Below are 12,942 nucleotides of genomic sequence, written 5' to 3' on the forward strand. Positions count from 1 at the left end.
GCTTCAATTGATTGGTAAGCAACTTTGTATTAACTTTAGTTTAACAACGGCGAAAATAGAATATAAAGTTGGCTATAGCAGTAAAAGAATGGAGATTCATAATGATATGGGAGTGACAGAGTACGTAATGATACGGAAAGAAGAAAAAGGCTTCGGAAACTATCCGTTATGCATTTTTGTTTATGATAAATCTTTGAAAAATAATGAATCATGTTTGAAGGAAGAAGGAGAGAGTTCTGTTTTCGAGCAGAAGTTGGACATGTTTGCAAACTATGTTGATGAAAAAAAGAGCAAAATTGATGCAGATTCTTGTGACCTTAGTGAAGTTGTTGATATAAATGATCAAGGATGGACAATTATTTCTGACCCAAATTATAACGAGGTGCTTATCGGTTAAGTGTATAAGGACAAAGCCATTTTAAAGTCGGCGATGACCCAGTAAAGAATCAGAAACAAATTTTAATTTAATACAAAAAAATCAAATGTAAACGGGTAAGTGACTGTTTTTTATTATTATATTTATTTTTATATATTTGTATATGTATGTATTCATACATATTTCAAAAGAAAAAATTTCAATTAGTTACTGTAATGGGTGCTCAAAAATCATGTAACTATATATTTCGTAATATACATATTAATTGTCTTCTAATATTTTTAGTTAATTGGTATTTATGTTTAACTGTATAAATAAGTGTGGTGTATCTATATTTGTATAACTGTATAAACTTATTCGATATATCTATATTTGTATATACTTTTTTTTTAGTTTACATAAGTTTGGTATATGTGTTTTTATGTATATCTATCAATGGTATATTTGAATCTATGTATATCTGTAAATATAAGTTTATAATTGTATTTGCATATCTGTTTTTAAAGTTTACAAAAAAATAAATTAGTATTTGTATATTTGTTGTTTGTATATCGGTATTCTAGTTTACATAATTTTGGTATTTGTATATCTATTTTTATATTTATATATCAATGGTATATTTGTATATATGTATAGTTGTATACATAAGTTTAGTATGTTAGTATATTTGTGAACTTTCAAAACTATTTTTATATAATAAGTATATAGGTTTCATATTGTCGGTACAGAATGTAGGTTCCATAAGTTTAATTGAATAATTTTTAATAATTATGTTTGTTTTGTTTGTAAAAATTATTAATACATAACTATATCATATCAGGTATACTTTGGTGTGTAAATCGAAGGAATGTGGTTGGTTTCTAATGGCATCTAGTAATAAGAAGATCGATTCCTTTAAGATTCAAAAGTTCCGACATGAACATACTTGTCCTATAAAGGATAAAGTGTACGACAAGAAACATGTTAGTAGTGAATGGATTGGTGGCATTGTGAGGCAGAAGTTATCCAACCATAAAAGAGTGTATAGGGAGAAACACATACATAAGGATATTAAGAATGAGCTTGGATTGGATTTGACTTATGTAATGGCCTGGAGGGCTACAGAGAAAGCTTTGATTTCATTAAGGGAATAACATATGCATCCTACAACAGACTGCCAGGATATTATATATGTTGGAAAAGACTTATCCTGGTTCACATATACGAATGAAGAAAACACCCGATGATGAATTCCTTTATGCGTTTATATCGCTCTACTCTTCAATTAAAGGGTTTGATTCATGTCGAACGATTGTTGTTGTTGATGGCAGTCACCTAAGGAAAACATATAATAAAACTTTCGTGTCAGCAAGTACCCTTGATGGAGCAAATTTTTATGCTACTTATTATTTTTTTTATTTTTTTAATATTATATATATGGTATTAAATACGTATAATAATATGAAAAAAAATTCAATATTAATTATATTGTATTAAATATATACATATATGTATAAAGAAATGAAAACATTTTCTTAAATACATTCTATGAAAAAAAAATCATAAATGTTATATGTATAACATGTTGTATGAAGGACATATTTTTTCACTAGCTTATGTAATATTGAATTCTGAGAATTATGCAGCAAGGAGTTGGTTCTTTTAGAAATTGAAAAAAGCTCATGATATAAAATTAAATATGTGCATTGTGTTCGACGGGAATGGGAGTATTATAAAGATTGTATCAACAGTATATGATGGTATTGTACAATATTCTTACATCTGGCATTTGTGGGAAAATGTGATAACCAATTTCAGGAAGTCACATGCTAAATTGTCAGGAGTATTTTATGCAATGGCAAAAGCACATATAATTTCTAAATTCAACAGTCTAATGAACAAGATTGAATGGATAGATATTAGGGTGAAAGATTACTTGCTGTCGCCGGATATAACAAGGGGACTAGGGTGTATGCAATTGTAAATCGGATGTAAGACCCCGCAAAATTCATAGCTTAAGTCAGTCCTTTAGGCTTGACAAGGGGTCCCAGACTTAGAATATTTTAGCTAAGTATTCAGACTTAGTGTTATTTTAGCCTTCAAAAGTTGATAATCTTATTTCACAAACTTTACGTCCATTAAATGTTGATATTTGAGTTAATTCATGACCAGGAATGTTAATGGAGGTTCTCGGACAAATTTTGGATTTTTTGAACCTCGTTTAGACTATGTTTGAGTGTCCAAAATAGTGGGTCGATGTGATCTCGACGCGTCACGTCGACCATCGCATCGATGGATGATTTTTTTCCCAGCTCCAGTACAAATTTCAGTGAACCGCCACGGACTCGACATGGCGAGTTGGCTCTGCGTTGATGCCAATGACGTGGAGCGTAGGCCCGCGGGTTGGGCAACATAGTTTTTCAGTCATTAAGAGACCACATCCTTGGGAGTATTTGGGTCTTTTCCCCACGTCCTTCAGCCCCCCAAAAATATGAAATTAATCCTTTTGGAGAGCAAATATCCTCATTCATTCTCTAATTTGCTCAAGAACAGAACCCTAGGTGTTTAAATTTCAAATCAAGAACTCAAGAACTCAACATTAACTTTCAGAAATTCATCAACTAAGGTTTGTGAAGTGTTCATCTAAGGGTTCCTTCCATCCTTGGAGTCTAAGAAACTGTTTTAAAGTTCATGTAGAGTGATTCCATAATTTTCATGATTTGAGTTAAAGTGTATTCATAATTTATTGCAAGATTTATATAGAGTTAATTGATATGTGTGCTTTATCATGTGAATCCATGATGAAACTCTTGGAATTGTGTAATTGAAATTGAATCATTATGCCTACATGTTGTTTTAGTATTGTGTGCATATATTATGCCCCACAATTGTTTGATGAATTGTCCATGTGAGTTGAATGGTGAAATTATATCATGTTAGCATGTATGCAAGATCATGTCATGCAAATGTTTGCTTAAATACCCAAATGAATGAATGATGACTATGTAGTTAATTACCATGTCTCAAGATCATGCCATGCCTTTTAAGTTTATGCTATCGAGTCCTAGAGTATTTAATATTGTAATACCCCGATTGTTCCTTAAGCCTAAGTTCATCTTTCGAGTGAATATGGGTGACTTCCAAAGTGATTGATGTTCAAACCATAATGTATTTCCCTAATTTCTACTTTTTGTCATGCGGAGAATTGAATAAGCTTTCCATCGATATCGAATTCGCTCAAATTCGACACTCGGGTGAGGAGTTAGAGCCATTTTAGTGAGATAGTGTGTCAACTGGCACTTCAGCGCGTCGCGGAGCTAGCCAAATGGCAATTGTCATTTTTCAGTGAGCCTTCGTGATTTCACCGCGTCACGTCAAGGCTTAATTTCAGGGTTGTCAAATTCCACTGCACCAACGCGATTCCTCCGCGTCGCGGTGCCCTTCCAGGTCATGACAAATGTGGCAAAAGTGACTTCACCGCATCGCGCCACTATGAAATTTCTCAATTGTCAAAATCCAGTGAAGGTCCGTGATTGTGGCGCGTCGCACTAGGATCAAAAATCGGGCTCCAGTTCTAAAATTTGATCGAGGGTATTTTGGTCTTTCCACCTGTCCTTACCCACTATATATATACAAATAGAAGAGAAAATCGTCATTTTCCTCTTCTATTCCATCCAAAAAAAGGGCTAGGGTTTCTCTCTTTCATTTCCAAATCCAAATCTTCTCTAAGAAATTTAAGAAATCTTCCATATATTTCACCGAGTTGTTTAAGAATTGAGTTCTCCGAGTCAAAGGCATCAAGAAATTTAGCTCAAGCGTGCGAGAAAGAAGTTTATATCAAGTTTCTATATCTCTAAAATCATAATCAAGGTATGTGGGGCTTGAACAAGAATATCCTTTCATTCTTGTGTCCAAAGAATTGATTTTTACTATTGGAATTTCATGATTTTGCAAGCGAATTTATATCCAAATTGCTTTATCATTGATTTATGAGAATCGAGCTATTCAAGATTGATATACATGACTATTTCATTGTTTTATTTCTTAAATTGAGAATTTATGTTATGAATTGTATATTGCAACTATGAATTGACGATTTTCAGGAGATAGATGATAAGAGTCATGATTTTAAGATTTTCCATGAGAAGTTGATTATTGAATATATATATATATATATATATATATATATATATATATATATATTGAGCTTGAGAGTTAAGAATGAGTCCTATGATGTTTCCTTGAAGCTTTTGATATTTGAAATGATTTGATAAGCAAGCGTACTTGATGTTGAGAAAGATTGTTTTGATTTTGAGTTGAGTTAGGAATCCACAGTTGTATATGATTTACAGATGAGATATATTTGTGTTTTGATCTTTATGATAGACCCATGAGTTGATATTGATTAAGGTGGATTTCCTAACACGTTCTAAGCTAAGTCTGGGAGGAGTATTTAGCACCGAGCGGAAAATGTGGTATTTTCCTAAAACTACGTGCCACCGTAGGATTGAATTGATAATTGTGGGCCAGAGGACGAGTATGAGCTTGTGATCACAAAGTTGAGGTTATACTCCCTGGTAAGAGTACGATGCTCCTGCCAATGTGGGGTTCTCTCCTTGGGAGGGTGAAACGTTGGACTCCATGCGACTCACATGGTTTATGTCGGTTATAAGAAACTCCCAAGTCCATAATAGTCTAAGTTTCTTGAGTTACCGAGTTACTCTAAGTCATGAGTCAAAGAGTTTGAGTTGAGTGCAATGTTTTATGAGATTTATGAAGCATGCGTTATTATTGATGATTTATGGAAATTATATTTCAGGAAATTCAAGCGAAGAGAGTCATTATTGTCAGCATGCATGATTTTATTTTACATTTATGATATTATTTAAAAATTTTACATACACCCCCATATACTCAGTACATTCCTAAGCACTGATTCCCATACTCTTCTGTGTTCTATATTTCCTCGTGATGTAGTTTCAGGTGCTCAGTCTCAGCAGCAACAGTGATCTTCGAGTACCTTCATCTACATTTCTGCAGTTGGTGAGTCCTCATGGTTCAAGGACTTATGTCTGTGATTTTGTCTTGTTAATAGATGGTTGTTTCCTTTCAGATCAGTACGAGTCAGTTAGGGGATCTGTCCCAATGGCTCATCAGTTTTATGTAGTAGAGGCTTTGTCAGACTAGAGTACCAGTTTGTGCAGAACTTCAGTAGTTTGATTGTACAGGACAGTATCTTTTCATATTCTAGTATGTTCATGGAATGATTATTCTTTCTTACTCTAGCTTGATTTTCATTGCAGTGAGTTCTAAAAGTGATGACAGGCTTAGCGGGTTAGCTTGAGGCCACGTGTGGCCTTAAGCACCATGTGACATCTCAGAATAGGTTCTCGGGTCATTACAAATATCCCACAACTTAGCTACTTGTCTAGAGCTATGGTAAGTCATAGAGTGGAATCAGTCATGTCTCGATCAGTAGAATTCAGTCAGTTACAAAACTTAGAAAAAACTCAGTGAACTAGAATCGGTCCAGCTCAGTTCAGTAAAATCAGTTCAGTTCAATCATACAGTATGATCAGTTTCAGTTCATCCCAGCCTAGTAAAGTTTAGAATTTAGTTTAGTGTCTATTCATTTGGTAGTAGGATTCAGCACCGAGTGAACCCAAGGATGGGGACTCACCTGCCAATAGAGGGTGAAATCCTTATAAGCAGTCCTTGCGTTTCAGAACTACGTAGCCAGCGTAGGTTGAGACATAAACCTGCCAGTTGAGGGTTGATGAGGTGATCTACCTGCCAGTTGAGGGTACCACCGTTCTCATTCAGAGTACCTGCCAGATGAGGGTTACTTAGCACTTGTCCTTACCCGTGGCACGGTATTGACACCCTTCTAATTGGGTTATAGATTAGACCCCAAATCAGTTAGAGAAGGGGCATATCAGTTAGATGATTACCTCCAACAGTCTCAGTTTTAGTCTCAGTCTCAAAATAGAACTCAGTTCAGTTCTATAGATTCAAGACTATTAGGTATAGTCACTCAGCTTAGTATGAAACTCAATATAGTTCCACGAAATCAGGACTGTCAGATACAGTTATTCCGTTATCAAAAATACAATATCAGTAAACTCAGACATTAGTAAATCAATATTCAGATTTAGTACTAAATACTATCACGATCTCAGTTACAGTATACGTATTCATGCATGTATTCTTAATCTGTCATACTCATGTTATTCAGTTATTATTGTTCATGCATATGAACCCATGCATTTCAGCCTATCTCACTGAGCATACCAGTACAATCAAAGTACTGGTGCATGCTTTTCTTTTGCAATATGATGTCTTATGCCATAGGTTCAGACGCACGGGCTCTAGAGCATCCTTAGCAGTTCAGATTTTCAGCAGTCAGCATAGTAGTGTGTCCTCATAGTTCGAGGACATAGTTGTTTTCAGTATTTCAGTATTATTTTTAGTAGTCGGAGTTAGTTGGGGACTTATTCCATCAACTCCATAGTTAGACAGTTTAGAGTCTTTTCAGACTAGAGTATTTTCGAACAATTATTCAATTTTTCAGTACATATATTCAGTTTTGGTATTTTGATACCACATTCAGATTTATTTATAATTTTAAACTTTATGGCATATGTTTTCGCCTATTTCCACAATCATTATAGTATTTATTACACAGTTATTGTAGCAGGTACCAGTCATGGATTAGCTTGTGGTCCTTTGGGATTATGAGCACCGTGTAGCGTCTGGAATATAGACCCGGAGCTTTACTTCGAAGGTTCACTCTAACATCAAACATCGCTAAAACCATTAATAAACATCTTAAGGAAGCCAGAAAATTGCCTATATATGATTTATTAAAGGAAGTTAGAAAGATGTTTGGCAGATGGCATCATAGCAATCAACAGATTGAGACATTCACACGCATACCTATATGTGAAAAATATAATGGAACTCCTTGATTTTAATGAGGCCGAGAGTACGCGAATGAGGGTAAGTATTTTATTAAAAGTACATGATGCATTTGTTATTTTTTAAATACGTACATCTATAACTATATATTAATCGTAGGTTGTGCCGTCAATGGACTACGTTTATTCTGTGCTTCATGAAGATCGATGGTTTATTGTTTGCCTAGAGAAGAAGACATATTCTTGCCGCAGATTCAAATTGATGAACTTTCATGTGCTCATGCTTATGCAGTGTTAAAGAGAAAACCTTTTGAACTTGATAATTATTTCTCCGACTTATACAAGTCAGTATCGGTGTTGGATACGTATGAAGTTTCAATATCGCCTCTTCCTAATAGATCTACATGGGAGATACCAGATTATATATTGAGCGAAACTGTTCTTCGCCAAAATACAGACGTCCCCCTGGAAGGCCAAAGAAAAGAGAAAGAGAAAAGTCCGTGGGAGAATTTTACGGGACTAAGTCCACAAATTCATGCAGTGCTTGTGGGTTAAGGGAACACAATAGGAGTTCGTGTAGAAAAATATGTTGAGTTGAATAGTTTTTTACCTTTCAGTTAATTTATGTTTATTTTATTTTAAACAATTGATAAGTATCAGTTATGATTTACTTCATTGGTTATTTTGAAGTATTTATTAAAAATATGATGTGTTATGTATTAAGTTAATTTTCTATTTATTTATATATATGCATTTTTTTAACTTCTATCTGCATAACTTATAACTTCACTTTTAATTGTATACATGTGCAAAAGTTATTACAAGAGATGAGGTATCCGTAAGCATATTACATATAAACACATACGTCATTTTGTATTTTAATATTTTTTTCTATTAAACGTGTATATCATTATATCATCAGTTAACTATTTTGTGTATATATATATATTTGTGTTCAACGATAATTTATTTATACATATGTTAGTTATTCGTTTTGAAAAGTTGTATTAACTGGTGGATGTAAATTATATGTTAATGTAAAGTATTTAGTTAATTTGTATATAAAATAAAATATATTTTTTTATTTGTATTTATATTATTGTATGTGAATATAAGAATATAACATGTATCATGTATTTATGTATTTATATAGTTGTCCTTTTTATATGAATATAAGTATATAAAGTGTTACTACTGTATATGAACATAAGTATATACATACACAACGTTTTGTATACAAACACAAATACACAAATTTTCTGTATACATACTGTATATGAACATAAGTATATATTTGTGTTAATCGACAGTTTATTTATACAAATGTTAGTTATTCATTATGAAAAGTTATATTAACTGGTGGATGCAAATTGCATGATAATCTAAAGTATTTAGTAAATTTGTATATAAGTTGAAAAGTATTTTCTTTATTTGTATTTATATAATTGTATGTGAATGTAAGACTATAACGTGTATTGTGTATTTATGTATTTGTATTATGTATTTATGTAGTTGTCCTTTTTATATGAATATAAGTATGTAACGTGTTACTACTGTATATTAACATAAGTATATACATACACAACTTTTTGTATATTGTATACAAATACCAATACACAAACTTTCTGTATACTTTCCTTCATACGAGAATATTGGTGAACAACACATAAAATTTTAAAAATATATTAATCATATGTGACTCATATTAGTTGATACCAAAATATTGTATATACATTAAAAACAACTGTAAAATAACACTGTGCTATTTCAAAAAAAAGTATTCAAATCACAGAATTATTATAATAAATCATCTTTAAAAATACCTTGCTATACCAAAACTAAAATTTCAAATAAATTTGCTATACCAAAAACTGGATTCAAGAACAGATTGCTATATCAAAAATAAAATCCATAAATTAGTCTAATAATACCAATTAAACTAACTACGGAATAACAATCATGTCTGTATTATCACAATCAAACTGTGGCCTCATTGATCTTTTCGGACTCTCATCATCACTCACGGCATTGTCCTCAATTTTTTGAGTCCCATGATGCCATAAAAGGATAGCATACCGAGTGCGCAAAGCTTCAATATCAAAAACTCCTGGTGGCACACCTTTTTCATGGCTAATATACTTTGTATATGCAGCCACTAAGACTCCGCGGTCCCTTCATATTCATATTTTTGGTAGTAAGTAGTAAACTGAATGGAAAACTATGAGTTTGTAATGATATTAAATAATAAACTAAGAATATGTGATATATCAACTTATAAATAATATCTCTTATTTGTGTAGATCTCAAAATAAATAAATAAGAAAGCATGACTTCTTATGAACCTATATACAAATATATTAAGATATATACATACCAAATTTCTCTCTCATGTAATTACTCCCAAAAATATATGGAACTTCATTCAATCAAGCATATTCACCATCATCATAACTCATAGTTGCATCACGCGGCCTCTAAATAGACTCTTCAAGTAAAAATCTAACTAAAATGACTATCTCTGTTTGCCAAATTTTTACATTAAGTCCCTGTCACTTTTCAGTTATAGAATTATTCGAAGAATAATATGTTAAGAAGTTTATTAACAAAGCGGAAAAGGAGAAAGATCCCTAAGAACTATGCCATCCTAAAGGTGAAACCAATGAGGCAAGAAGCCGTGGCGGGGAGTAACCAGAGTGGAGGCGCTGTTTAAGAGAAAAAGTATCTGGATTACCATGTTAATAGTGACCGAAGAACATATTATTTAAGAATAATCTAGTATATAGTAAGCTAAGATGACCATATTTTGTTATGTACATGGTTGAAGGGAATATTTTGAAAAAAGCAATTTTATAAAAATGAATAATTATTTATCTGATGTGATGGTAGATAAATTTAAAATACTTATTTTGTATGCACTTAGAGATATAAAAGTAGTAGATATAAGAAAAATCATATTAGAAAAAGCCTTTGGTAAATATTACATGACTAGAGTAAATTATATATCATATCTACCTAATTACTCTAAAAAATACTTACCATGACAAATTACATAGAAAATTTAGAAAAAGATATGAAAAACATACAGTTACTAGAAAAACAGATAAAAATAAATATAGACAAATACATGAAAAATAAAGATATAAAATACATAGAATTTCTTAATAAAAATATGAAAGAACTACTAAGGCTAAAACAAACAACTACAAAATATTATAATAAAACCAATTTAAAAAAAATAAAAAATAGATCATCTAGATTATCTTAAAGTTTTAATCTTACATATACTTAAAGATATAGAAATAATAGACATTAAGAAAATGATATTAGAAAAAGTAATAGACTATGAAATTGAAACTATAAATTGGCTAGAACAGTTACACGAAGAAATTTACCCAGAAGGATATTATACAGATTAAGAGATGTTAGAATATATTAGAAAAACTAGAGAAAATCAAGAAAATCTAAATAATGAAATTAATTATGGAAACCGAATTAGGAAAATAATGGAAAATCTAAAAGAAAAATTAATATGGATAGAAAAAACCTTAGAAAATTTAGATAAAAGTACATGTGATAGTTTATATAATTTAAAAAACTCACTACGAGAAGAACAACACAAGATAATAAATAACATTGAAAATCTAGAACTAGATATACATTACAGTACAGTTAGGATAAATTATTATACAGAAATTTGTAACTCTGTAATTACTACAGGATAAAATAATAAATTAATGAATATATCTTACAAAAAAAAAGTAAATCATTAAAAGATATTAAAACAAAATTTAAAAAATGTCCAAGCACAAATAAAAATAGATTCACTATATACCTAATAAATCTATTACATCTATTACATATCCGCACCCCTTCACTAGATATCTAATAAATCTATTTTATATAACAGATATCCGCACCCCTCTACAAATGGTGAATCAACTTGAGGCACGCATTGTCAACAAAATCACTTATACAATAAAAAATCTTCAAAAGATAGGTCACATACATTACATTCTAAAAACTGTATATACATATATGTACTCTAAAACTGTATATATATGTATATAAATTATTCTTCAAAAAGTATATGTATATACGTATATTAACAAAAAATGTATATTAAACAATAATTTTATTTCATGAAAATAAATATGAAACTACCTCATAATCATTGCCAACTTCATTACTCCCCCCTTTAGATTAAGATACCTTAGAATATTTTGTCCTTTCCTCCTTGCTAGAAGATGTAAAATTCTTTTCTTTTCTTTTATCAATAAATTAACCATTGACATTTTTGAAAATGTCTGTTAAATCATCTCTTGACTGTGAATGTACCATGCTATTGACATGGTAATTATTTTTTTTTGTTCGTGACTCTGGTCTCGACTTGTCCACTTCCAACTTCGCTAAAAAGTCTGCATTTTCACTATCTAACTGAGAAACACCCAAATCAAACGATGGAGAGCCGCAATTAATCGTGGGCACATGTTCAATACCTCTTGTCTATCTCCTATTAGGTGTTTCTTCATCCATTTAAAACAACAAGTAATTGATAACTTGAAACTCTAATAAATAATGCAAAATAGATGAACAATGAAGACATTTATCGACTCACTTACATAATATATATAAAAAAAAAAATCTAACATCAAAACTACTTAAAGATTACCTCAAATCATCAATAAATATCCTAAACGGATTTTATGTGTTGACATATCCATAAAAAAGGTTCTTCAAAGTAAAATCAAAGATGATATTTTGTGATATTAAGATGATTTTGAGAGAAAAATAAGGAGAAAAAAAGTTGAAGATCTCTTGAAGAATCGTGTATTATGATGTTGTCAATGTTAACGGTTCTTCAATGTAAAATCAAGGATATTATAGTAATTTCGAGAGAAAAATAAGGAGAAAAAAGTTGAAGATATCTTCAATAATCATGTGTTTTGATGTTCCCATTGTTGCCATTTTTTGAGCCAATAGAATAGAGAGAGAATAAATAGAAAATACCAAAAATAAATATATGAGAGAGAAATTCGGTATATACAAATATTAATATATTTGTATATAGGGCCGCACAAAAAAATTAATTTTAAACTACCAAATGACTATGAGTTGTAATTTTTTAAAACATTAATCATACCATGTAATTAATATAGTATTTTGTCTATAATATGTAATTTTTCCCACAACTAATCTCTAGATAAGCACGTAAAAAATAGGGTATGTTAAATTTAGTTCAGAAGGAGATTGTTGTATTTTTAGACAAAGTCCCACATTTATAGCAAATAGGAAAAAAAAAATTATACTGTATTGAATACTCTTTTAGTGATATTAGACTTTTTTTAAAATAATCGTGCGGATTTAATTCCAAATTGGACAATATCGTACTATGTCAAGATTCAACAATAACACTTTCTCCTTTGAGATAATAGTGTCCAACTTACTTAATTTTTAAATTTTTACCAAGATATTTAAGAGATGATTGTTGATGTTTTTTAGTTTTGAAGTTTTTAGGCAAAAGATAGCTGAGAATGCTCTTATTGGCAATTATTTTTCTTTACCGAACAATGTAAGGAGTGGGGGTTGGTAAGTACAACTTTCTTCAATAATTCCGGGTAGGGAAAATGTGCTTACTGCACCATGTGGACGTGTTGGTTTTGACCATTCATG

At 31.1% G+C, this 12,942-nt stretch overlaps 1 protein-coding gene across 1 annotated transcript; it reads left to right on the top strand.

Moving 5' to 3' along the window:
- Window positions 1–7,479: 7,479 nt before the first annotated feature.
- On the top strand, window positions 7,480–7,827 carry LOC107876414. The gene has a single exon (XM_016723342.1). It carries the CDS (start codon window positions 7,480–7,482, stop codon window positions 7,825–7,827), a length of 348 nt encoding a protein of 115 aa, XP_016578828.1.
- Window positions 7,828–12,942: the final 5,115 nt, after the last annotated feature.

Source organism: Capsicum annuum, chromosome 7 (assembly GCF_002878395.1).
Source record: "Capsicum annuum cultivar UCD-10X-F1 chromosome 7, UCD10Xv1.1, whole genome shotgun sequence".
NCBI classification, from domain to species: Eukaryota; Viridiplantae; Streptophyta; class Magnoliopsida; order Solanales; family Solanaceae; genus Capsicum; species Capsicum annuum.

Bases quoted from the DNA above. Each gene is read 5' to 3' on its own strand.
- LOC107876414 (XM_016723342.1), top strand. From the start codon at position 7,480: ATGGTTTATTGTTTGCCTAGAGAAGAAGACATATTCTTGCCGCAGATT.